The 27,814-nt window shown below is 35.1% G+C and overlaps 1 protein-coding gene across 5 annotated transcripts in view; it reads right to left on the bottom strand.

Moving 5' to 3' along the window:
• Nucleotides 1-13,123: 13,123 nt before the first annotated feature.
• LOC126748184 (uncharacterized) overlaps nucleotides 13,124-27,814 on the bottom strand; it is a 52,537-nt gene continuing 37,846 nt past the window's right edge. For 3 of the 5 annotated variants that reach the window (XM_050457233.1, XM_050457232.1, XM_050457230.1), the window contains exons 4-15: nucleotides 26,476-27,757; nucleotides 24,051-24,285; nucleotides 21,285-23,687; nucleotides 20,974-21,139; nucleotides 16,839-16,920; nucleotides 16,433-16,582; nucleotides 15,556-16,198; nucleotides 15,302-15,499; nucleotides 14,616-15,100; nucleotides 14,098-14,512; nucleotides 13,896-14,045; nucleotides 13,124-13,473 (exon numbers count right to left, since the gene is read on the bottom strand). In XM_050457233.1, coding sequence (XP_050313190.1) covers nucleotides 13,358-13,473; nucleotides 13,896-14,045; nucleotides 14,098-14,512; nucleotides 14,616-15,100; nucleotides 15,302-15,499; nucleotides 15,556-16,198; nucleotides 16,433-16,582; nucleotides 16,839-16,920; nucleotides 20,974-21,139; nucleotides 21,285-23,687; nucleotides 24,051-24,285; nucleotides 26,476-27,757 — 6,325 coding nt within the window. In that variant the 3' untranslated portion in view covers nucleotides 13,124-13,357. Of the gene's footprint in view, nucleotides 13,474-13,721; nucleotides 13,781-13,895; nucleotides 14,046-14,097; nucleotides 14,513-14,615; nucleotides 15,101-15,301; nucleotides 15,500-15,555; nucleotides 16,199-16,432; nucleotides 16,583-16,838; nucleotides 16,921-20,973; nucleotides 21,140-21,284; nucleotides 23,688-24,050; nucleotides 24,286-26,475; nucleotides 27,758-27,814 lie in introns of all 5 variants that reach the window. The other 2 variants (XM_050457234.1, XM_050457235.1) reach the window with 2 other exon arrangements.

The raw sequence follows: 27,814 nt of genomic DNA, 5'->3' as shown, positions 1-27,814 counted from the left end.
TCTTAAAGCCGGTAATGGAGATGCATTTACGCGAATTCGAAAATTTATTATTCATTGAAACATCGTCAAAAAGAAAACATCTGTGAAATACGTCCGAATGGCAGGAGCCGATAATTTATTTATATGCGTCTTGTAACGTAATGTAATGTACTGTCTGGCCCAGGGTGGCCTTTAGCACGGTAACCATTGTCGATCTATTGTGCTTTCCCTGACCAATAATAACAGGTGTTCCACCGACTCCTCCTCTTCTTCACCACCGAATCTGCAGATGTCTATGTCGGATAAGCTCATTCTGTGTAGGTGGCCGTTGCAGGTGTAGTGGCCTGTAAGTAACCCTACCAGCATTTAGACATTCAGTCTAAATCCGCCCTCCCAGCGTCGAAGCTCAGGAACTTTTTCGAGTGAACCAACCTATCGGTGTCATTCCAATGTCGCATCATCCTGAACGATATCCGATATCTATTTTAAGAAGACCTTTGTTGAACTTAAAAGATCAAGTAGACCTAATTAAGTTCCCTTCAGCCCCTTTTTGTACGTAGATGTCCGCCATCTCATTCCCGGCGTGTCCCTCATGCTGATCTGATTTCGAGTCGCCATGTCATTAAACCTCCTATCGCATTCCAGTAGTAATCTGGACCACTCAGAGACCTAAGAACCAATTAGCTATCCGAGAGTAAACCGTATCCCTCTGTGTTGTCTTCCGGATAGAGTTTCCATAGTCTCCGATATCGCGCATAGTTCCGCTTGTAAAATTATTGTATCTTTGCTCAGTGTTATGGACTTGTCTACTTTAGGCCCTACTATTCCTACCCCAACTCCTTGCGTTTTGATCCATCCGTGTACCATATTTGCAATTTATTCCATAACCATCTTGGGCTTGCCCACCATTCTTTCTTTGCATGGAAGTGGACCCTGTATTTTCTATCGAAACAGTTTACTAGGTCCATATGGTCGCCCGCCCGAGACATATCAAGTATATCCCAGATTCCCCTCAGGATTGACCAGTAAAGTTGCCCGCCTTTAAGTTTTCTTTCTTGTAGATTGATATTGCCCTCTTCGCTGCCTCCTCTTGATATCCAGCGTTGGGGTTGATTTTGGTTGAGGGTGGGTCTCTCATCTGGGTATATATGCAATAGGTCATTTTGGGGCTCAGACCTTAGGATTTACCAAGTAGTTGTCTTAGCGTTCAAAGGTTTCTCGTGGTCTTTTTCAGTACAGATTCGAGGTGCGTTTCCCAGGTGAGTGTTCTATCCAAGACGAGACCCAAATATTTCACACTCTCCCTGGGAACGTTCGTTAATTGTCCTTTTCCTGGTAAATATTACACTGGCCGTTCTCGCCGGGTTTACAGATAGCTCCTTCAAAGTGCATCATACATATATCGTGTTCAGGACATCTTGCACCCATTCTGTAATCGGCTCTGCGTCGTTTCCCCTGACTTGTATACGGATATATTATCCGCGTAATCGATGGTCTTGTGCCCTCTCCGGTTAAGGAGCCTAATCAGGTCATCCACCAATACAGACCATAGAAGTGGAGATAGTATCTCGCTCTGTGGGCATCCCTTAACCGCGGTGACACTGAGATCCATAAATCCAAGAGAAGCCCTAATCGACCTTTGATTCAGCATGCAGCTGATTCACCTTACTACGGCCGGATCAACTCCTTTATTAGAGAGTGCTGGTTCCATTAGGAGAAAATCCGCGTAATCGAAGCCATCCTTAATGTTCATAAATGCACACAGGGTTATTTACTTGGATTCCAAGGCCTTTTTTGATATCCTGAACTAGAGTCTAGGCAACGGTTTCATGGAGAGTACTTCTCTCTTAAGGTACTGGTCCAATAGTTCCTGTATTGCCTTTAACATAAAAGAGGATACATTAATTGGCCTGTAGTACTTGAAAGATTCTAGGGGTCTGTTCCTGCAGTCAGGAAAGTCAGTTCTTAAAAGTAGCTCTAATGTCCCATTGATAATATCTACATAGGTGCCATTCGCCTCCTTCAGTGTGCCTATTGGATTCGTGTCCCTTTTTAAAAACACGTTGTGGCTGTAGCTGGGACGTCCTTAGAAGATCCTCACAGAGGATTCATGATTTCCTTTTGGACCTCCTTAACTCCCTGTTATAGGTGATTAGGGCTTCCCTGTATCCTTCTCAATTTCCAGTTCTTTTGGCTCTATTGAATTCCAATCTTGCTTTGCTGCGCAGTTTCTCAAGATTTCTGTTCCACCAAGGTGCCCTCTTCATGGAGGATTTTATTTTGAGAGGGCAGTTTCCTTAAACTAAGGGTATTGTCGTATCAGTTAGTTTCCCTACTGATGCATCCAATTCCTCATATGATGCATTGGAAAATGTGTTCCTAGTGATTCTAGACTGCAGATCATGCGAGTCTTTCAACGAGTCTATTGCCCTAGGATTTCTGTAGAGAGTCAATCCGTCAGTCAGTCAACTCTTTAAATCTCGATAACACTTTATTTTTTTTCTTTTATAAACAGCTTAGCGCTTTCGGTAATTCATTGAACATATAAAGTTTTTATAGTTTATGTACTATGTACTATGTTTCTGGACAAGAACTCGACTTTTTCAACTAAACTATGAATATAGTAAATACTATCACATTTTGTCTCTCCTAGATCAGCAAGAAAATCGATCTTGTCAAAAAACTTAAAATTGCGGTAAGACGTTTATTTTTATTTGTTCACTTTCGACCTTAATCCTGACGTCACAAAGTATTCCCTGGAGATCGGAAATTAAATCAGCATTTAGAGTATAAGAACATACGGCATTTGCAGATTTGTTAAAATAAATGACATTAATTAAAGTCCTGGACAAAATCATATGGAGAAAAACAGTCCAATAAAACATTATCTGAAAAATTATTTACTTTGGAATCGCCGAGAATTATAATATTATTATATTGTGAACATGCAAGAGATAATTTATCGTCAAAACAATAAACACAATGACGTAACTTACTACTAAGAAAATAATTGTATTGCATCGATCCAAGAACAAAAAGTGTTTTACTCGTTTTGGATCAATAAATGTAAGTCACTGCCAACGTACATATTTTGGATCCTCAAGGCTATGTGTAAATGGAGATGAACGTACTAGAACAGCAATATCTCAGTAACATCATGAGAGAAAGAGAAACTTTAGAGTCAAGTCAGCATCGACTCAACCTCAAGTAGATCCTCAAGTTCGGTCCTGTCGCATCATCTTCGTGTGCACGTGTAAAGGCTGCGCGCGCTCTCTCTAGCGCACGATCGTGATTAAAGACGAAACGACAGGATCGTAATAAGATTTTTGTTTGATGAAACTATTTGGAAATTCGATTTGGGTTTAATTTTCTACTTATATGGAAAACGACCCTTAAAATTATTATTTAACTTTAAAGCTATTCTGTATATAATATTTATTTTCGTTTTTAAATTCATAAGCTATGTTTTTATAAATGTTTATTCATTTATAGGGCTTTTGTAAATAAATTAAAATACGTTGTCTACTTTCCAACACAATTTTAATAATTAGAGAACATCATTTTTTCAATCTACAAAAATCATATATACATACACAGTAAATATTTTTACATGTTAAAATAATATATACAAATAAAATATTAATAACCTTATATTAAATTTAAATAAATATACATCCTATGTACAAAACTACAACAATAATAACAGTTTTCTTAAGCAAATTAGAACTTACGTTCCCTTCATAATGATAAACAGCACAGTGTATTTCTTACTTCACTGTCCGCAAGTTTAAGTAAATTTTATAATAAAAATGTTTAACAGCTTATTTCAAGACTGAAGAAATCCGTACCTTATTTAAAGCAACGGAGGGTCTATTTATTAAATGCGGTACTGAGTTCTATTTTTGGTGTTTCATGCCATATTTACTACTTTAGATTCTAACATTGATAAAAACTGCAGTCTTTTTCATGGAAAATGTATTTTAAAATCTTATTAAATGATGTGGGTATCTATATATCTTAACACTAAAAGCACCGAAGGAATCGCAACTGCCCTTTTTCTTTTAATATTTTAAAAAAGAATCAACATCTGCAGAAATCGAGCGTGAAGTTGAAATGAAATCTAATTCTAAGAGTTACAGTGGGAAAGTAAGAAAGAAAATAGTGATTTTATTAATGACTCATGATTCCTCTGTAGTGACAAGCTTTAAATAAGCAGGGTTAGTCTTTACTACTTTTCACAACAACGCAGGGATATAAGCAAAAAATAAAAGTGTTAGTGTTTACGGTTAAAGTAAATGTGCGAATCCACCAAAAGTAGACCACGGAGAAAACTATGAATGATCCTGAAATTGACTCTACTGAAGAAGCGATTTTTAATTCCTATTTCAGCAAATTTCTTAATTGATAATCCGATTAATTTTGACTTTTTGATTTTTATCATGACGTCGATTTCACGCATTAGTTGATGATTTTCGTATCTAGGAAAGCATGACTCCTATAATGATTGCATCCCACAAAAGCCACGTGCTTGTCAAAACAAAAGAACAAAAGTCATCTCAAAAGATAACTTAGAGAATCATTTCCGAATAACAGCAACAATATTAGTACCCATAACATTAGTGTGTCAAAGAAATTGACAAATTATCTAAAGAAAGTCAATACAACAATTGCAAGACATCGAAAAGCAGCACGCAAATAATTTTGTAGCATAAAATCTAGCTTTGAGTGTGTATCGCAAAAAAAAGTAGTAACTGATTTACGAGCCCTGTCTCAGTGAAGTTGGCTCCACTCCCAAAACATGTTATTTCTGCATTTATTTAAGGGCTAAAATTTTATTTCAAATATATAATTTTTGGTATCTTTAAATGTTTATCGCAAGAGAACAAAACCGACGCAGCTATTTTTCAAACGTTTTTATTTCAAAAGTATTTTCTTTGGAAAATGACTCCTGTCTTACAAAATACGCGATGAAAACATCTTAAGTTGAATGGTGCATTTATGCGCTTCGATAAAATAAATGATAATATTTTACATTGCTAAGAAGCCGATTTTGACATTTAAATCAACTTTGTTATTAACAACACCAATGCATGGTGTTGTTAATAACAAAGCTTCCCAAATTGCAAAAAGCAAAAAAATCCCAAATGCTTCCCAAATCGCTGACAGTATTAACAAATCCAGGTGTACAACTCGAAATAATATTAAATTGTAAAAATCAACGGGATCTACTGCCCAAAAACCCAGAATTGGGAGCCGACCACGATATTGCAACACCAACTTAAGAGCCTTAAAATGGATTATCAAGGGAAATCGGCATGAAAATTATAATGAATTAAAAAGATTGTGTTATTAAGTAGACAACCACAAAAGAGTTTTCAAGAGCAAATTGTCACTGAGCTGCCCAAAAATTGGGATGTAAAACTTTGTGACTTGAAACTAAAACTTGTTCATGTTTTTTTTTATTATTCGTTTTTAATTAATTTTTTTAGGAAAAAGAGAAACTCTTACTAACAAAGATTCAGCAGAAAACAGACTAGCGTGGGCTAAAGAACACAAATTACGGTCTTCGAACCAATGGAACTCCATTATTTGGAGTGATGAAGCCAGGTCTGAAGTATGCGTGAGTGATAATAGGAATCGCGCTATAAAAACTAAAGAAGAAGTATTTCAGAATGAGTATCTTAAAAAAAGTTAAGTTTCTGATTTTTGTTATGAAGGGCCATGTCAGCAAGTGAAATAAAAAACTTACACTTTATCGAAGGTATCATCATGAATGCTGAGAATTACATTAATGAACTTCAAAATACCCCAAATGTTAGAAAACATTATTTCAGCTTTAAAATGGACGTTGAGTAGTCCAGACCTATCGCCGATTGAAACCTTGTGGCATATCATGCCGAAACAGCTTAGATCGAATCCCACAAGAACCGTTCCAGAATTACGAATCTCCAAGAAATTTGAAACAGTTTTACACCAGATGACTGCCAAACATTAGTTGACATTTCGGCTAATATGACAAATTTCATAAACAAACGTAGTTTTAATAGTTGTGCCAACTTCACCGAGACAGAGCTCGTAGATAATTAGCGAACTGACATTAATTTATAGAAACCATTCAAATATGTAATGGATTTCACATTTGGTATTTGTTAATATCAATTATCAATTTGTTTGATATACAAGCCTTGATAATTCAAGGCTTGGCATAGCGCATCTAGAAAAATTATGTGAAGACAAATTAATCATTAGTCAGTGCAAAACAAACAGATTGGCAAAGAATATACAGATGTATCCAAAGTCAGAGTAACTTGATCTAACCATTAAATCTGTATTCTTACTTTGGTGGTTTCTAAATGACCGGCGCTTCTAGTGTTAATTAACCAGATAATTATACTACATCTCAAACGATGAGAACACATGCTATATTAGGGATAACCTATATGTGTAAAACATTTACCATATAAAATAGTTGGTTTTTTAACCAATAAACATTTATATTTTTCCATATAAGCCTAAAAATTACAAGCGTTTCTTTTTACGATTATTTGATGCCTTACATTAATTATTTGTAACAAGAAGGTTTAAGAGATAACAATTGAGTTTTTAATACCGGGTTAGCTGGAAGATCCCTTAAAACACAAAATTATAAAATTTAAATTAACGTTATATGACATAAACATGCTGCAATTGACTGCAAATATTGCAAGGGTTATTCAGACAATCGGAAGTTTCTTTCTCCGATAAGTGAAATTTTTATATTTTTGCTTATTGTCCAAGTCTTTAGTTCTTAATAAATTAATTCGATATCTACACTTATCTACACACTTAACAACAAATTAAAAACAAGTGCAATTATAGGCCAGCGATGAATTGACCACCAAATTCATATCGTTTCTTAAAATAAAATTCCAAGTCCAACAATACAATAAATAGTTTGTACTTGTATAATCAAAGGTACGCTAACAGAATCAGTCATTATTTAGAAAAGTCTTTAGTTTTGGTTTCACCTTTATCAAATTAAGTTGATAAAGTAACTGAAACGTGTAAGATTTTTTCTTTAATTTTTACTTTCCATCAGCCTTTTATCTTTCTCCCTGCCTATGTTAAGCCAGTTAAACACTTTCGTTTTATATTTCAAAAAATATCTTACACGTTTTTTTACAATTAATATAACAATAGAGCCAGAATACATTGAATTAGTCCAAAATTAAGAAATGCCTATGACCTAATTTAGAATATGTTTGCCTTATATTTTTATATAGTGAAAAGAAGTTTAGGATTTTAGTAAATATATTACTTTTTTGCTTAGGACAAAAATGCAAATATTACGGTATTATAAACTTCTTTTGAACAAGTATTTAAAAAAATAGGTACACATTATTTTATAAAGAGGAAATATTGCCATTTAGTCAAATGAACTCCTAGAATACCCCTAGGTTTTTTTATGTTTTATGTGCAAAATAAATATCTTCTTCTAAACTAATTTAGGAGAATTAGGTCACATCTATTTCTGATAATAACTAAATAAATGGTTTTTCAATATATATTCATATGCCAATAAAAATTAGTGAAATTCAAATTGTTAATTTCATGCTAAAGGAAGTGATCACTTACGATCGTGAGGAGACTGAACTGTGCTTTTTTTGTCTATATTGATTATGTACAGGTTGGGCAAATACGCGAGGTAAGCAGCTATATCTCAGGACCTGTACATCTGGCAACAATGGAATTTATTATATTATTTTTATATTAATAATGGAATTTATAGTACTCTTAGATAGCCTAGAAAATTCTCTATCATTTTTGCTTAAGGCTCGTTGGCTTACGATTGATAGGCGTGGAGAAAATTATTAAAAGTATAATCATTAAAATCGATGTAAATTCTAAACCATTTATTCGATTTTAGCAATTCAAAATTTGTTTGCAAGATCAATGTAGCTGTTTTAAATAGATTGCATTACTACTCTATAGTTCTTAATAAAAGAGCTAGAGGGTGCAATTTATAATAATTCCAGTATATCTTTGACATCATATTTCGAAAGTAGATAAAATTTGCAAAAATATTGTGAAAACTGGACGATGATATCTTTGCTCGTTTTATAGCTATAGCGAATTAATTTTTTTTTTAAACAGAGTCAATACTTATGTAGGGTAAAGTGTCCTAAAATGACATAGCGGTATTTATTCTCCAACTGCTGGCGCCATCTAGTCTATAGTTTGCTTGCATGTCACAAACCAAGACCAGATATCATGTGGGCACTCTATTTGTTTTACGTTTATGATATGTAGAAGATAACCTCAAAAAATTATTTTTAGCGGTGTAGAAATTTTGCATGTGCTGTTTTGAAAGTCCGTTTTTATTACGAAATTGTGCTGATTTTAAAGTAAAACCAGGGTTAGTATTTAAATGTAAGTGTATACTTCAGATTCACGTTCGCGGAAATGTCGTTTAATATGAAATAAGATTATTCTGCATTAACAAAGGACTATCTGTTACTGCGGGTAAAACGACACAGATAGGCATGAATGGCATACTATGCCATTTTACAAACAAACATCAAATTAATTTAAATTTAAGGAATATTGTATTTTTTGTTTATTTTTAGCTACATTATGGTGGGAAAACGTGAAAGAACATCAACTAGACAATCGTGGGATGAACAAGCAATGCTAAGTGCAATTAACGCTGTAAAAGGTGGCCAAATGGGGTGTCTGAAAGCATTGAAATTGTTCAATGTCCCCCCAAGCCACATTAAGGCGAAGAGCAAATGATAGAAACAAAAGAGCTAAGGGCTGTCAGAAAGTTTTGGGTCGGACGAAGAAAGAGAGTTAGTTGAGCATATACTATTACTTGAGTCTAGATTGTTCGGGATAACAACATCTGTTGTTGTTATCCCGTTATCCATAAAGAAACTTGCGTATGAGTTTGCCACTAAAAATGGCATTCCAAATAGAGTTAAAGATCGTAGCGCTGGACGAGAGTGGCTGAGAGGATTTCGTATGCGACATCCTGAAATATCTCTAAGGCAGCCTGAAGCTGTGTCTGCGCATTTAATAGGCCACAAGTGCAAAATTTTTTCAATACGTTGGAAAATACCCTAAAAAAAGAAAAAATTGATGTGCATCGGATTTACAATATGGACGAAAGTGGTTTGTCCACAGTGCAAAGGCCTTCAAAAATTTTTGCCAAAACTGGAAGAAAACAAGTAGGATCATTAACCAGTGCTGAAAGAGGTCAGCATGTAACATGTGTTTCCTGCATGAATAGTTTAGGTAATTTTGTGCCACCTGCTTTGATTTTCCCTAGGAAAAATAGAAAGGAGGAACTTTTAGATACTTTACCTCCAGGTTCTTTGGGATTATTTAACGAGACTGGATGGATGACATCTGATTCCTTTGCTTTGTGGTTAAAGCATTTTCAGACTTTTGTTAAAGCTTCTCCCGACTCAAAAGTTTTATTACTTCTGGATGGGCCCACTAGCCACAAATCATTAAATGCCTTGACGTTTGCCAGAAGAAATGGAATAATCCCTTTATGCTTTCTTGCCCACTATACCCATCGTATGCAGCCCCTGGATGTCAGCTTCTAGAATCCACTAAAGACATTTTATAACCAGGAATTTGCACTTTGGTTGAAAAACCATCCAGGGAGAGTAATAACACATCAAATTGGTGAACTGTTTACGTCCGCTTATGGGAAAGCAGCTACAATTAAAAATGCCACAAGCGCATTTTTAAATACGGGAAATTATCCATTTAATCCACATTTTTTCCCAGACGAGTTTTTTGAGCCGGCTGAGACAACAACTAGATTATAAGAACAGACCATAGAAGAGGGAGCATCCCATCGCCCAGAACAACCATCAACAAGCAATGAAATAACAGTAATTGGTGTTACAGAAGAAGCAATGCGACAAAAACAAGGAAAAGTGTCGATAAAGAAAATGAACCGAGAGGTGATCAGACAGAAAGCAATATAAAACAAAATCAACCATTAAGGAAAAGGTTTTCTCTACAGGAAATTTCGCCAGTGCCTGTAGCAAGAGGAACCAAAAAAGGAAGTTTTGTTGCACGAAGCGAAAGTGAAGAAGATCCTTTTGCAGCCGAGGATTATGAGGATGAAGTGGCATGCCTGTATTGCAACGATCTATTGAAAAATTCTCGATCCAGGAGTCTTGGATTAGTTGTATGAAGTGCCACAATTGGGCACATTGCGAATGTGCTGGAGTTTCTCCAAAAGTCAAAAAGTTTATTTGCGAGATTTGCCAAGACTAACTTTCTTTAACTATATTTTATAAGTTCTATTTGTGTTATCACTTGTTTTAAGTATATGTCATTTTATACGCCACGACTGTGTCATTTTACAATATACACGTTTGTAAAACGACATAGTGTAACGTTTTTTAAAATGCATTTTCTTACAAGTTTTAAATAGAGTTGAAATATTTTTGTTTATGTTTGTCAATAAAGTTTATTTAAAGCAACGTGGTGTATGTAACGTCTAGTGTTTGGCAATGTAACGTATAGTAGGCGGCAAAAACAAAATATTTAATTCGCTATAACTTAAATATTTTGTTTTTGCCGAGCAAAGATATCATCATCCGGTTTTCACAATATTTTTGTAAATTTTATTTGCTATACAAATATGATGCCAAATATGTTAAATTTAAACTTTTTGAGTAAAATAAAAAAAAGCTGTAATTATTACAAATTGCGCCCTCTAGCTCTTTTATTACGAACTATAGAATAGTAATGAGATCGAACAGTTAAATTATGCTACATAACAGGATTCCTGGCGCCAACCTTTCAACCCTGTCTCAGGTATTTATTCATTCTATACCTGCTAATAAGTATCATTTTCTAAAATTTTAGGAAGTATTAAGATCTATCAAGATGATACAGAATAGATCATTGGAACATAAGTACAAATAATACTTTTATCGAGATAAATTTCACAGAAATGGAAGATGTGCCATAATATACTTGAAAAATAAATTGTCTAGCCAAAAACAGCCGAACACGTCAAATTTAATATGGAGGGGGACATTTATTAGCCTTAAACCAAAATGATTTGAATTTTCTAGGCCTTCTAACATTATTATCAAGTATATTTAATTTTTAGATACGCCTTCTAGCAGCAAAATACGGAACTAAGAAATAATTTTCGGAATTTTCCCGTGGCCACTTTTATAATAATAAAAAAATCCATTGTTGCCAGATGTACGGGTAGTACCTCTCCAAATTCTTTATCTTTGACATTTGGCATATATGCGAGTGCGGACGATAAGAAGAAATACCTTAAGTCGTCGCATTGAGAAGCGCTCGATTTTTTTGGCAGAGCGATGAACGTCGACCTCAGCCAGCGTGTTGATATTTTCCCAGTTTCATATATTGAGCTAAACAATGGTATACGAAGTTTTAGACCTCTATCATCTGCACATCCGCATAAATATTGTCTTTTGTTACAGTCTTGTCATTTTTCTAGAACATCATATAACAGGGCTGGGCTCATTAATATCATCATAACCTCTAGGTGGTTGGTAGGGACATATGTAATTGAATAGGGCGTCAACATACTTCTTTCGTTCCATCTTTTAAGCTTTTTCTCAATGCTTGTTTTCCTCAAATATCGTGTTATTTATGTCTTTCAAAATACTGTGGATCTGGTTGCGTTGGGTCTTGGTGAATTCCTTGATCTTTTCGTGGAGATCAGCTGAAAGATCTGATAATAAAGAAGTCTATGGTTTTGTATTTCATTTTTTTGTTCATAAGTTGGCGAATTTCGCCTGTCATCCACTATTGCTTTTTAGAGCCTTGTGTATATCCAATGCCTTTCAAGGTTTTCAAAAGTGTGTTCTTCAAGATAGTCCGTCTAGGCTTAACATATCATCATCTGGCGTATATGCGAGTGTGGATAATGAGAGCGATGAAATTGGAGCTCAACCAGTCTGTTGGTATTTTCCCAGTTGCATATATTGAATTTAACAGCGACGTGAGAAGTTTAAAACCTCTCAGCTAACCATTCTTCCTTTACCTTTCGGCATTCTGATCTTATCGCCCTGATCAGTTCCCTGTACTGGTTATTGCCTGTGGCTTTGTATTTCCTTCTCTCGTTCATAAATTAGCAAATTTCGTCTATGCACTGTTGCTTTTAAGAGGCTTATATATATTCAATGTTTCTCTTCTGTATTTTCGTGCTTTTTTAAGTAGAAAAGCGCCTTATTCAAGACAGTCCACTTAAGCTCTACGTCGTCGCCATTGGAAAAGTTCAGCACTATCATGGTGCTGAACTTTTCCAATGCTTCTCGGCTGCTCTGGCTCGTAGTTCGGAATCAAGAAGTTTTTTAACATCGATTCCCTCGAAGGTTTATTTGGCTGTTGGACTCTAGTGAAGTAACGAAGCTGTAGGCTTATTACTACGGTATTGTGGTTACTGCTGACGTTGGCACTAGGGTATGCCATGGCTGATTTGATAAAGTTCATTAAATGGCTCTAAAAGAAATCAAATGAACGAAATCCATTTGATTTCTCACTTTGTAGATATCGCGATCGGCTAGGGTTTTCCAGGTGTATGGACGTCTAGGATGTTGTGAGATACACCCGCTTACCTCGCTAATTTGCCCATCGTGTACGTATTTTTTCATAGATTTGCAGCCTTACCTACACATTACACATAATATTTTAACATCGACATAGCTGTTATTTCTACCTAACAAACTGAGAGGCAGAAGTCATATTTTGCTTAGCCACTCTCACGAGATGTGTTTTTGAGGTATTATTTTTCCACCCTACTAATTTCTATTCCTCTATTTAAGAATATCCCGTTTATACTGAATATCCCTCTTTCACGCAGTTATTACTGAAAACTTATTGGTTAAATCATTTAAACTAATTTAAAAAAAAATGGTTTATTTCTTCCCTTAGTGAATATTGTCTACCCATTTTGTTAAGGATCTCCTTAAAACGCATTATCAATACAATTTTTGCTAACGCTAAATTGATAATATTTCAACAAGATATATTATGTGTTATACTAAATGTACAAACATATTACTTTAAAAATACCCTGAATGAAAGTTAAAAAAATTGTGTATGCTAAATACAATGTATACCAAAACAACTAGGGTAGAAATTTTAAAATCAATTAAAAAACATAAAAAAAAAGTTTATTGTTTTTGCATACATGGCATATCCCCCCATAAGTTAATTTCAGTCTCAAGAATAATATAATTTAACTGAACAAACTCAGTCAAGAGGTTCCCCAACTACTTTACGAGAACTTTTCTTATCGCCAGGACTTTTGAACGCTCAAATTGCTATTAGCTTGCGGTACTATTAACAATAAAAGAGCAATTTTTAAATTATATTGATACAAAACTTAGCTGTAAAAATTTTCACGTTGCTGGTACAGCGGCAGTGGAGCTATCGGTGATGAATCGTCTTCTTCGGTACTGACTGGTTGTGGATTCAATTTGAGGGCTGTTAAATTTTTAACTGAAACAATTCATTGTATGTTCTAAAGGTATCCTTTTAATTAAGAAGATCAGGTGTCCTGAGTTCGAAAAATGGTGAAATGAAAAAAAATTAATTGAAAAGCGAAGAAATATGTATTTAAAATGTATGGTTCTATGCACATATAATCAATATTCTGCTTATTAATCTTTATAATTGAAATATTTATTAAAACTTTCAGGACACCCTGCTAAACAAGTTAATCTCATTTTCACATGCCAAAAACACACCTATTAGTCATCTAATCCATACTCAGATATCAACTGCTATGAGTCTGCTTCAGTGCTGCCTATAAAACAAAAAAAGTAGCGTATGATAACACTAAATGCAAAAAACCATGCACGTGAGTTAAAAAAAAATAAAGAAAAGCTTAAAAACGGATGCTAGATAAAATAGAGGAGTACCTGCCACTACTTTGCTCATTTCCATAACTTGCTTTGCTAAAATCTGGTTTAGTTGCAGCAAGTGCTCTCTCTGTTTTTTCTCTTCCGAAATCGTAGGCGCTGATTGAAATTTTCCGCTAGGACTAGGCTTCTTATCAAGAGATTGCTCGTCTGAAATATGGGTATGCATTTAAACAGGCAAAAACTAGTAATCCAGACTTACCAGTATGGGCAGACGAAGTGGTAGGAGCACTGATAATAGCAGTATCGGAAAGCATCTTCTTGATACTTTCCACCTTCTTCTTTCTTTTACTCTCACGAGATGTGTTCGGTTGAGGTAATTGCTCTGGAATATACCTCTCAGGAATTAAAATTTTGTTAGGTGTACTCAAAATACTATCGATTGTCTCTTCATTGTACTTCAACTCCTTGTTGCTTAAAGTCGATCGAACAAGATCGGGAGCATCGATTCTTTGCCTTAAGGCTCGCTCGATATCAAGATCATCTCTCGCTCTTCGACCTTCAAGATTACCCAAGAAAACAAGATTGTCATGGGGTGCAGTATGATGTCTTCTACGTTCTTTTGGTATTGCTCTACGCTGATTTTGTGCTGATGGACTTTTTGATTTAGTTGACATCTAAAAAAAATGTTCTTTGATCAAAGGCTTTAAGTGTATGGTAAAATCTATCAAAAATTACTCCTCATTATTGACAATTTTAAACGAAACTTCTCACACTTACTTCTGTGATAATCTGTCTGGCAGCTTCACTCTTAAACACCGGGCTAAGCTCAGCAGCCTTATTTCTCGTACCTCTACTAGGCAAAGAATTGTGTTCATATGATACCGGTAGTTTTTGCGGCAAGGATGTTGGCCTGAAAAGTACCGAAGATCCTTCAGAAGAATCTTCTTCCACCAACGGGTCACACTTTCCATTGAATGTCTTCTCCCTGTCCCTTTGCCTACGCTCTGATTCCCTTTTTACTATCCTCACTGTCTTAATTTCTGGTTTTTCTAACGGATTGGATGATAAAGCAGTATCATCGCTCGTCGAATCGCTAGTTTTCATACTTCTATCATGGGCATCCCCAGAATATAACTTCATGTCAGTGTTGATAAAAAGAGGAGTTGTAGAGGTACTAGAGTAGCTATCGTAACCATGGTCTATGGAGTTCATGGTGTCCAAGTCTGTTTCTCGCCAGGAAGATATAGGTTTCTTTTTATTGGCTGCAATTGTAAATATTTTTAGTAATACAAAATTTGATATGAATTCCATGTTATTAAAAGTCCTCAACTATTTTCAATTTTTTTTTCAAATATGAAATTGTATTTCCTATCAGAAGATGGAATTGCCAATAAAAATGTATTGGAAAGATGCCAATAACATCTTTTCTTAAAAAAATCATGGTCATGCAGTATGTAGCTTACCATTATTGCATTGACTATCACTGGAAAAGGAAATCTTGGCCTGTTGCAAATGTGGAGTATTAGACCTGTCAGTAAGTTGCCTTACTTGTAGACTTAGTTCGTCACGTTGCTTCTGAAGATCTCCAATTTTCTTTTGTACTTTTTCCAAATCAGATTCTAAAACTTGACTAGAACCGGTGAAATATGGTAAGCTATCCCCTAAAATAAATGATCTCCTATAATATATACGATGCAACCGAAATATTTTTTCATACCAGCATTTGAAAATTGGGGTGAACTCCTCTGCTGTCTAGAAGCCTGAAGCTTTTGCTTCAACACCAATAGTTCTTGTTCTAATCTGGCGTTCCCAGCTACTGTTTCCTCTAGCTTCTTAGAATTATGAGCCAACATTAAATGCACTCTACTAAGTTCGTTTTCTAAAATATATTGCTGTCTTCTAGCTTGGTCGATTTCCTCTGGGGTATTAAGTCCCTTTTGCAACTTATTTCTAAGTCCTCCAAGTGCCCGTTCTATATCCCCTTTGTCCCTTTGGAGGTTGTGCAAATTGCGAGACTCTTCTTGTATTAGACTATCAAGTTGGTAGAGCTGTCTGACTTTTTCTTGTAATTGAATATGACTTGGCTCTATTCTGTTCCAGTCTCTTCTTTCTTCGGCTAGGAGCCGTCGCTCTTGTATGTGTTGGTTAAACTCTAAGCGTTCTCTGAGATGTCTAGAGGTATCTGGACGTTCATTGCTATTTCTGTATAAAGATCCTAATTTGACCATGTTATCCACTAGGTTAACTAACGGTTTACGCTTCTCATATTGTTTCTCTAACTCAAGAAGGTTTTGCTTAATCCTTTCCAACTTTTGAAGGTTCTCCATGCGTTTTACTTGATCCATATTATGCATGTGAATCTGGAATTAAAATGTCTATTTAGTTATTTAACAGATAATTTTTGTTGTAATCCCCAAATGTTAGCGACCGAGATGTGAATAATGTTAAACTCCACCATGGTTAAGCTCAATGTTAGTCTGCGAAGGTGAGGACAACCAGTACATGAAAATTTTATATCTTTTTAAATGAGTTTTAATCAATTTGATATAAAATTTCAAAATGCTGATTGGGTTATAAATGACACGTCATCAAACCTGTAGAGAATCGATTTCGTTGTAGCAGCTCTCTATGGCCTGAAAAGTTTGGGCTTGTTGACGCCGAAGTTGGATCAATAGTAAAACAAGTTCTTCGTGCGTTCTTTCCAGAAGTTCGCCAGCGGATACGTTGCTCTTGGATGTAATATCCTTAAAAGGGCATTGCTATATTAAAATTATGTTAGTTATACTATTAAATGTAATCAATATTATATATAACGTGTCTCAAATTCAAATGGACCTTTAGGATCTCGATAACTGCCACGTTGGCTAAATTAGGGTAAAGTTGCTTACGGAAAATTTGGTGCTTATGAAAATACTGTTTAAAAATTTTAATATTAACAATTATACAAATTACAATACTATAACAGTGGAAATAATATATTTTTTTAGTTATATTACTTACGTTTTGTGATGCTCTAAAGTCTTGTTCTCGATCGCAAATTTGTTGGTTTGATTGGTTGATCCATTGGGATGGATAATTGGCACTTAAAAAAGAAAAAAACGATATTAGGAAAAAATATCACTAATTCATTAATACAGTTAGCAATAATTAATCTCTGAATGAAAAAATAAGTGTAGTCTCATTTTATAAGAAAACCATGACTTTACATAACATCATAAAAATTGATCCAAGCCGTTTTGAAGGCCAAGCTTCTGATTAAAATTGTTCAATGCATCAACAAATACCATTGTTACAGGAAACTTTTTTTTTAATAAGCCGCTAGTGTAGTGAGATGCAGCACTATCCTGCATGCTATTATTATCAATTTCTTCTCAACTCTAGACCCACAAAAATTCGATTATTTGTTTAATATTTTGTACCAGTGACAATGTGATAATACTACCATGCCATAAACATACTAGTGAGTTTCTTTGGCTACAAATAGACCTGAAGAGTCTCATTCATTTGTAAAGCTGATTGTCTTTGATCATTTAAAATATATCTTAACCTGATTTTGAGACCAATTGCTATGATAGTTAAATGGATTCCGTTCTTGAGCCAGTATGATCTTTTTACTAAAATTTATCCTCAAGATATGCCGAACCGAGAGAGCTATGAGTCAAGTTCTTCAGAATGACTATTTACAAGGGCATATTTGCTCACTTATACCAGGAATATGACTTTCTTCCATTTATTGCTTGAGAGTCTTTGAATAGGTAGCATAAATTCAGTTTCCAACTGAATCCATATCAGAATAATTTATTTCAAACAACTTTTGAATATTGTACCTCTTCTACCAACTATACTGATCACCAATGTAATTCCAGAACGTTTCATCCGTATTGGGTTATATTATAAAATAAACGTATTTGTATTGTGTGGCAACCTTGCACGTCGTTTTTTATTTATGTTCAGTGGTTTGGTTGTACAAAGTCAAATTAATTAAGCATTTAAGTGAAAATAGCAAAGTAGTAGGTAAAGGTAATCTATTGGAGAAATTCAAGGTAGACACGGGACTAAGTTTATTTTTTCAAAAATTTAAACCCAAACAATTGTAAAAAAAGTGTCGACTGCTCAGCGGCGTTGTCGTATTTTCTTAAAAATCTATAAAAATTCATTGGTGCAACATCATGGCTATAAATGCAAGAAAAAATGTGCCTTTAAGGATGAAAAAGTCCAATTGTTTGAGGTCCCGTGTGATATTTGTAAGTGTGTTGTATGCCGTGGATGTGCAGGAATTGGGGCCTTCGATGTACATATGTGTGCTGATTTTATAAACAAGATATCTGTTTTATTTTTGTCCTAAATGTATGGAAAGCAATTACTTACTTAAATAAATATTGAAGAACAGCGTGTAAAAGAAATACAGTGATTGAACAAAAAGATGCTGCTGCAAGTATCGAGGGAATAGAACATAATGTATAAAATCAAGCAAAGCAATATGAAGAGCTAACGTGTGAGATAAAATCCATCGAGGATAAATGTAGTCACCAAGCAGAGATACAGATGTTTGATAGCAATGATACCTCATGCCAAATTGGTCCACTGGTGAACATTGTAGCTGATAATATTAAGCATAGAATGAACACTGCAGTGGAACAATTTATCGACATTGCAAATAAGCAAAAAAACCTTTTAAGTGAAATCAGTGCCACTGTTAAACCGGGAAATGATGAAGTAATCAAAAGTATTCTATTGGGGTTATTGTCACAAAACAACAAGTGGAGCTTGCTGCGTTAGAAGTGACGAACAAAGGAAACTAATAACTACATGCATTGATCTGACTAAGGGCACAAAATCAAAACACTCTGTTCAACAAAGAAAATAAGGACCTTTGAAGCAATATGGCTCAAGCAAGAATAGCTCCTCAATAATGGCTGCGGAGGATTATAGAGTTTTTAATGTTGGCAACCTTAGCATAGAATCAACTAAGGAGAAGGTAGTGGTATACCTTGGAGAAAATAGAATACCAGTCATTGGGTGTGAGCACATTGGAATGACAAAACCAGGACTTACAGTATGAAAGCAATATTTGCAATTTCAGTTTATACCAGTTTATGAAAATATAATAATTAAGCCTTTTCAGCATATGGAAAAAAATTTCAGGAAAACCAGAAAATGGTTTCGAGAGTAGAACCTTTGGATGCTATTCAGCTCCTTCTACTTAATTTCCAGGCTCTAAATACGAATAAATGTGATCAGATAGAAAATGGCCTTGAAGGACTTCGAAATATGCTGTGCTTGTGCTGTACAGAGACTTGGACATGTAAAGGCTTATTAGGGACATTGCATTTTGAAAGCTTTGTGCTGGGTAGCTATTTTTTTAAGGCAAAATAATGAGGTGGGGGTGTAAAAACAATACATCGAATTTAATATATTAAAATTGGATACATTTTGCCGTGAAAATATTTTCGAGGTTTGTGGAGCAACATGTTTAATAGGCAACATTAAATTTTTAAATTTCAACAAGAAGTCTTCAATATTTTCTTTTTCAGTTGCGTGACACGTTACGACATATTAGTAAGGTAAATAAGAAAATTATAATTTAATATACGATTTTAATTGCAATAGGACAAAATAATGATAAAGTGTTTAATGATCTAATCAATGTTTGTCATGAATTCGGGTTATTCCTTATGCCTGCAGTTCTTAACTTAACAAATAAAATAGATAATTTCTCACAAAATAGCCCTGATGAAGAATATCAATCGAAAAAGCTTTTGCTGATTCTTTTTGGGAGTATGAGTTCTTTTAGCTAGTACAAAGTAACCTAAAGAGTGCTCAGTTCCATTCTTCATCAAGTGCTGTTTGAAGTTACTTGCCCATTAAAATATTTAGTCAATGTATCCTTTTGCACGGGAAAATTTCTCTCGATTTCGAATAGGAAAAATTGTGCTCCTCCATAAAAAAGATAGTAAACACCTTATGGAAAATTAGAGGCCTGTAACCTTATGTTCGCCTTTTTCAAAAATTTTTGATGGAAAATTAAATAATTAAATTGGGGCACACCAACATGGTGTTCAGAGAAGTAGGTTCAAACATTCTGCCATGCCTGCTCTTTATTGTAAACTTGTGAACAATATTGGTCTTTTGCTTGCGTGGATCATAATATTCATATAGCATGACAGTTATAAAGGTAACAGCCTAAGTTGGATTCAATCTTTTATAAAATAGATCAATATGTTAGTATTTGGTATGCAGTATCTGGCTGTAGTACTATTATAAATTCTGCATGTGAAACATGTATCATTGGTGTGCCTCAAGGCTCAGTATTGGGCCCTGTACTGTATCTGTTATATACAATAAATGGACTTCAAAAAGTGATCCCAGATGATTCCTAATTCAATTACTTCTCTTGCAGATGACACTTGCCTCAGATATTGAACTACAAATAAAAGCAAACAGAGTTTGAAAACCGCCTTTATTTTAATATAAGTTAAACACAATATGTCAGATTCCATGCAAAGCAAAATAGGTGTAACAATTTGAGGCTTCATATAGATGATACAAAAATAAATAGTGTTGATAATGTTAAGTTTTTAGGAATATATATCATCTCTTGACTGGGAAATCCTATTGTGATCATGTTATTGGTAGACTTAATAGTGCTTATTATATTTGTGCAGGTTTACAATTTACAATTGCAATTTACAGCAGGTGTTATCACTAAGGAAATGCACAAGTTGACTTGGTATTCAGGTATGGATTCTCATTATGGGGAATCTCTTCGAAGGCAGTAGATGTTCTTATAAAGCAAAAACGCATTTTAAAGTGTATTGCTGGTGTTGATTATAGGACTTCCTGTAGAACTCTTAAAAGTAACACCGGAAATGCAGATGATTATATACCTTCATATAGAATAAAATACAAATCTCCAAATGTGATTCACCTTAAAATGTATAATAATTTACCACAAAACATAAAAGAATGTACAAATCTTACTAGATTTAAGGAAAAATTCATTAACTTAGATTTGTTAGGATTTTTAGTTTTTCTTTTATTTTTAAGCTAATTGATGTACTGACGAGTCATATACAATTGTTAAATATTGTCGATTGGAGTATTAAGAAATAATATAAAAAATTAAAGTACTTACATATTTTTATCATAGGATCTAATGGTTGATTTGTCTAAGTTGGTGGTACTCCTTGACTGAACATTTTGTGAGTTAGGGGTTTCGCTTCTTTTTGGAGTCATCCCTCTCGGAAAAGTATCTCTTCCTAAAGTCGAGTCCCTGGTGTTGATCGAAATCGATCCCGAGGCTATAACATACTAATAAATTACTAAGCCATCCTTATACATGTTTCATTAAAAAATATATTTTATATACAGTTAATAGTAATAAATCAATGAATATACATTTTTACAAAAATGAATAAATGATTTAAAAATATAATAAAATTATACCTGTTTCCGGATTGTTTCCATTTTCGCCAGTGTCGGTACTACCTTCACCCGAGTCTACCACCGCATGAACTTGACTCCCCTGCGCATCCACCACTTTTGATATTTGGTCATCTGATGGTGCGCTGGACATCAAATCCCATTGCCTTAAAGTCTCTCTATCTATCAAAAAACTACCTTTCTTTTTAATTTCGATTTTTGATGACTTTCCTGATTTCTTAGTGGACTCATTTGACTTAAAAAGGATATCATTGACATAGGTTACTTCACGAGTTAGTGGTCTTGCAGGTTTTTTTTGGAGAGCTGACTCATTGTCGACATCAATTGAATCCAGATCATCCATCGATTTTGTATGCCTTTGACTTACTGACCTTAGTTGTTCTCTCCATACAGAATCTTCCTCCCAGAGGTAACTGCCCTCTGTACCTAAATTATCAACAGTTTCACGGTCTCTATTAGTTTCACTGGCAATATTTTCATTTAGGACATTCTCTAGTAATCCTTCTAATGAATAAGATTTTCTTACAATTTTCTCACCCTTGATATTTTCATCAAACTTATCTGGCTTTATTTTGGGATAAAAATTTCTTGATTTTGGGTCATTGTCAATACCATCCCCTTCTTTACGACGCTTTAAAGTATCTGACTCATAAATATTTTTTTTGTCGATATTATCTGATTTATCGGTCAAATTTAGAAAGTCCATTGATACAGATCTAGCCTCGGCTAGTGTACTAGGTGCCGCATCTTTACTAAAACTATCCTCCTCATCGCGTCTAGAACATTTTATTGGGTTAATGATGTGTGTTATATCTTTTTTACTGCCATTTATACTCTCTCTTTGATTGTTTAGGGTTAGAGATGTTTCTAAGTTGGACAAGTTTTCAGACAAATCTGAATAATAATAGGGAACAACGTGTGGTAATTCAATCTGGCTTCCAGAAAAATCTACGCTACTAATCACTGGCGTAGACCTATTAGAATTACCGAAAAAGCTACTTATTTCTGCTGAGACTGAACAGCTACTTTCTGGTCTACACCTTGGTCTTAAGTCATCTATAGACGTCGGTGAAGGCAACGATTTTTTTCTAGGACTATTTGTCAAAGATGATAGATTTTCCATAGGTTTTCTTTGAGGCAACATATAGTTTTCGTAGGCATGACCGTTTTCATTAGCATTTTCTCTTTGAGCGAGCAAAACGTCTTCTGACATTTTTAAGCCTGCAAAATAGTTTTCCACGCTCTGAAGGTTTTGAATTTGTCCATATTCGGTTGGAGTGCTGAACTCTTCTGATATTGGCCTTCGACTGTTAGGAGTTAAGGACGCCAAAGACCCACTATTACTTGACAAGTGACTAAGGCTATCATTGATTTCCAGATTGGCAAAGCCAAATGCTGATATGTCGTGATCTTTCAAATCTTTAAGAGATAAGAAGCTCGTTCTGCCATCAATACCTGTTCTAGGGTCGTTTTGATTCCTGTTAAAGTATTGGTCAGAATTTCTTTTTGGAGTAGAAGAATTCATTCCTTTATCTTTTTTTCTTAGATGCGGAATGTAATCATCATCATCCAGTGGTGGTGAACTTTCTGGAATGGGAGGAGGAGATACTAGTTCACTATCGGAACTGTCCTGAAACTCAGGAACATTTTTAGTGACCCCCAAATAATATGATGCTGGCCTAAATGTATCTGAAAGGCTAAACCTTGGATGTGCGGGGTTTTCCAAAGATCCTAAATCTTTAGAGGCCTCATCATCAGCATCACTGCTATCAGTTTTTTCGTCCTTAGTGCGATTTTTAAGTATATCAGGCAACTCCTCATTTTCCTGCTCAGTGGATTCTTCAAATTGCATTCCAGGAACTTCCATATATACTGGCTCAGCTTTGGTTCCATTGAAACATACCATCTCATACTGTTGTTCACAGTTGTTTGATTCTAAAAACCCTTTACCTACCGCTCTCGTCATTTCCACGTAAAGATTTTCTTCGGTGTCATTAAATATAATAGTGTTTTCGCTATTGGCATCACTCTTCGAACTCAAAAGATTTTTCTTGGGAGACATGGGCATATAATTTCCTTCCATTATAGCTTCTTTGGGATCAGGCATTTGAAATTCCGATAATATAGCCTTAACCAGCGCACCGTTGGCTTTAATATCGGAAGTGATATTACTATCAGTAAATTCTTCAGGAACAGACAAATGTGCAAGTATAGAATCAGAACTAGGTGAAGGTGCATCACTGTGATTAGTTAGTAAAGAAGTGGCGGATGTGGCAGGCTCGTCAGGGAGATTCAAGGCGGTGGTAGAAGTGAATGATGCATGTGTATGTGAGTCAGAAATATTCGGAAATGTGTCCACGGTCCGTCCTGCCTGTTGTGTGTGCTTGCTTGATTTCTCCCCGTTTTCTGAGCCCATAAAAAATTTACATCAAGAAGTAGTCCATCGCCATCAGAGTTTTTTTTTAATTAAACTGTTAGTAATATAGATAATAGCGAAGGTTATGTTGAAGTGTTAGTTACAGGTAGATAAGTCTTCAGGCAGGAAGGACCTATAAAGACTACTCCCAAAAAAGACCGACACCAGTATACACTAAACACATATTTTGATTACTATATAAGGAGCTTAAAAGTAGACAATGTTATTCAGCCAGAGACATAAACTCAGATTTTGTCATTTATTTGTCTACTGTTTAATCTCCTTGATATACAATGCTTTTAAGTGACTATACATAAGAAAAAACAGATACTAAATTTAAAAGAAAAACGTACCTTCGTCATCAGAGGAGTAACTGGTATATTGCACTAAATTGTGCACAGATCTACGATTTGTAATTGTAGACTTCTTTTGCTTCTTATCACCACTAGCAAAACTTTGATAAGAAGAATACGAATTTTCTTTTCCTACAGGGTATCCGCGTGTAGCTTGTGCCTGCGCTTTTCTATTCAAAGGCGACTGAAGCATTCTTTGTTTCCATTCTAGAAGCCTCTTCATGGATTCTTCTCTCTAAAATACATAAATTATTATATTTGAAGCATTTAAATGATCAACTCAGCTCATTTTTAAATTCAAAAAAATTATCACAACGACACTCCTTAATATCACCGATTACTCTAATTTAGATGCAAAAGTCCTGTAAAAATGCAATCGATTTCTGTGACCTCGAAACAATGGTCTCATGGATGACTAGTATTCTGGCCTGGTAAACATGGCTGCAGACAAACCGCATGAACGTTGAATATCGTAAATTGAATAAGTATAACCTACGTTAAGATACCTTATAGTACAAAATAATTGAATTAACTATACCGGGTGGTGCGTCACCGAGCGAAACATAGGAAAACCCATGTAAATTTTAAGGGGGTGAATTATTAGCTTCCCTGTACATTTTACAGAAAAAATGTAACATAACTTTTTGAAGAGACCAATCTGGCAAACCCTCGTGCAAAGTTTCAATAAATTTTAATAAGCGAATCTCGAATTATTCAATTAAATGTAATTGCAAAATTAGCTCTAAAAAATTATTTCGGTTCAGGTAAAACCAAACACCAGCCACCAGCAAACAATTTGTTATAAGGCTTTGTCAAATCTGACGTACAGCCGAATACAAAAAATGTTTTTTTTTGTGGAAGCGTGGACAAATAAAATAAAATACAATAACTTTTTTAAAAATAATAGAGAAATACATAAAAACATCAATTAATCAAATGCTCTCACAACCCCCCATTAACAGCTAAACAATATCCTAACCGATCATAAAATTCATTTCTAACATTACTAAGTTGATATTGGGAAATTTTATTACATTCTAACGAAATAGCGTTTTGTAACTGATTTAGATTCTCAAATTTTACACTTTTATAAATGACACTTTTCAAATGACCCCACAAAAAACAGTCATTCGGTGAAAGTTCAGGTGACCTGGCTGGCCAAAGTATCCGGTACCGTGGACCAATAATATTGCCGTTAAAATCATTTTCCAAGCACTCTCTTACCATACGGGCATTATGGGCTGGGCAACCATCCATTTGGTACCAGATCATTTGATCTTCCTGAAAAACTTCTTCCAAGGCGGGTCCAATTTGATTTTCAAGTAAGTCCAAATAGGTTTCAGCTGTTAAGTTATAGTCCATAAAATAGGGTCCAATGATATGGTGTCCTATAATTCCCACGAATACATTTGTTTTTTGGGGATATTGTACCCGAGTATGAACAAAGCGATGTTCATTTTCTTGGCTCCAATACCGGCAATTCTGAACATTTGGTTCATTGTTGAGGGTAAATGTATATGCATCGGCAAAACAAATATTTCTTAAAAAATTCCTATCATTATTTGCTCCATCATTTCAAAACAAAATGCCATTCTTCGCTCTTCATCTCCTTCCTGCAGCTATTGACGTTTTTCGAATTTATACGAATAATATTTGTGTTTTTTTAAAGTGCGCAATACCGTTGTATGATGTTTATTTACCTCTTGCCCAAAAACCCTCGTACTAACAATCTTGCTTTCCTCCACACTCAGTGGAATATTAAGATCTCTGTTCTCTCTTTCTTCGGCTCTATTTTCGATATCCTGAGTTGAACATTTACAATTATTTATCACGATACCTTTGGACCGGAACTTATTGATAATACATTTAATAGTTAAAATGGACGGAATGGGCTTGGTGGGGAAATAAACTGAAAATATTTCACATACTGCTTTAAAACTGTTTCCCGCATAATGCCACTTAATTATGGCTATTTTTTCGTCGATTGAATAATTCATACTTGTTTTCAAATATCAAATGTCAATGATTTATCGACACTTTTCCTCACGTCAGTGACAATATTCATTTTACTGGTGCCCGTTTGGTATTACCTGAACCGAAAATTTGCTAATTTTGCAATTGATTAATTCAAGATTCGCTTATTAAAATTTTTTGAAACTTTGCACAAGGGTTAGCCAACACCATGCGAACCATGCGTCTAGGTATACGAACTCGTACTTAACTAAAATATGGGATACTCTGGTACCTAATGGCGACGCGACGAAGAATCGAGATACATATCTGGTCGGAACTTTTGCATCTGGGTTAGAGTAATATATGCTAATATCATTACTAGTAGCTGCATCAGTAAAATTGGTCTCTTTTAAGATAATTACACTTAAAACTTATAGATATAGAATAATAGAGCAACATGAATCTTTCTAACCTTTCTTTCTCCTTCCATCCTTGTAGTGACAGTTTCTTCAAAAGTGCCACTCTGAGTCAACCTAGCACTAGCTGATCTTGTAAATTGATCCTGAGCAAGATTTCTATTACTAAGATGTAAATCGTGTTCGTGTCTTAAAGGATATTCTCTCGAAATACTATCGTCTTCAACATCTTGAGCACATAATAATGAGCCTTCGCTTAAAGCGCTTCTTGACCTTACTGGCTGTAAATTTGGCACCTGTTGGTCTCTAAATGGTTGTGAGTAGGCGTACGTATTAGCAATCTCGAGTTCATATTTTTCTCGATATTTTCTTTGACTAGGATCGACAGGTTGATATTTTACAGGCATCTTTTGAAGATACTGTGCACTTTTCCTCATCTTTTCAGCATATTTTTCCTGTGAATAAAAATAGTCCTTATCGTTATGCCTGTCGACGGTATTCAGGAAGTAATTGGATCTTGATGCAGTATCACAGTCTTTAGAGTACATATTTATATCTAGGCTGGACTTAGGCCTGGAGTGTTGAGATACTGGTGTAGCGGACGGATTCGATTCGAGTTTCTGCGGCTTATATTCTAAGAAATCTGCACTATGAGGTCTTGAGATCGTTTGAGCCATTGATTTTCGCATTAATACTGGTTCAGGATACTGGGGTCTAAGCAGTTCAAGTGGAGGTGGTGCATACCCCTTTACTGCCGGATACCCAACGTTTACAGTAGGGTACCCCTTTTTAAGCATACTATCTGGTGCTACTGGACTAAGTGGTCGTTTATATATTCCATGGTCAGTATAAATATCTTCATAATCAGTGGGGTTTCGATATTTAGACATGTTGCTTCTAGCATACGTATCAGGCGTTCTTCTATCTACATTTGGAGGTCCGAGGAATATTCTTTCATTGTATATTTGCTCAGGGGGTTTTATCACATGCCTTCCATACATATCAACGGGACTTTTAGCACCACTGTGAGACATCTGATATGATGGATATCGCTCTAAAATCTCGGGGCCAGGAGAACAATAGCCATCGGTCATTCTTCTAGGCTTAGGTGGGGCATTGGCATATAAGGGTTGGTTGTACTGATTCAGTTCTTGTTGACTAGAGTTGCTTAGGTCAGTAGTGTTGCTAGGGGTGTGGTGGTGTATGGGGTTAGATCTTGCTGAAGTATTCAGTTGGTTGCCATAAGTACTACTTGATTGACCTGAGGGAGTGTTGCTTTTAAAGCTATTTGGTTCAGAAGTGTTGTTTTGTGGTATTTTTTGATCTTTGGGTGGCTCTCTGAAAACAAACAAGACGACCTCAGTAATCAATAAAACAAATAATTTGGTAAAAACA

Source organism: Anthonomus grandis, chromosome 22 (assembly GCF_022605725.1).
Source record: "Anthonomus grandis grandis chromosome 22, icAntGran1.3, whole genome shotgun sequence".
In the NCBI taxonomy this organism is placed as follows: domain Eukaryota; kingdom Metazoa; phylum Arthropoda; class Insecta; order Coleoptera; family Curculionidae; genus Anthonomus; species Anthonomus grandis.
The sequence above is the reverse complement of the archived record's forward strand: the minus strand, read 5'-3'. Positions and strand labels throughout refer to the sequence as shown.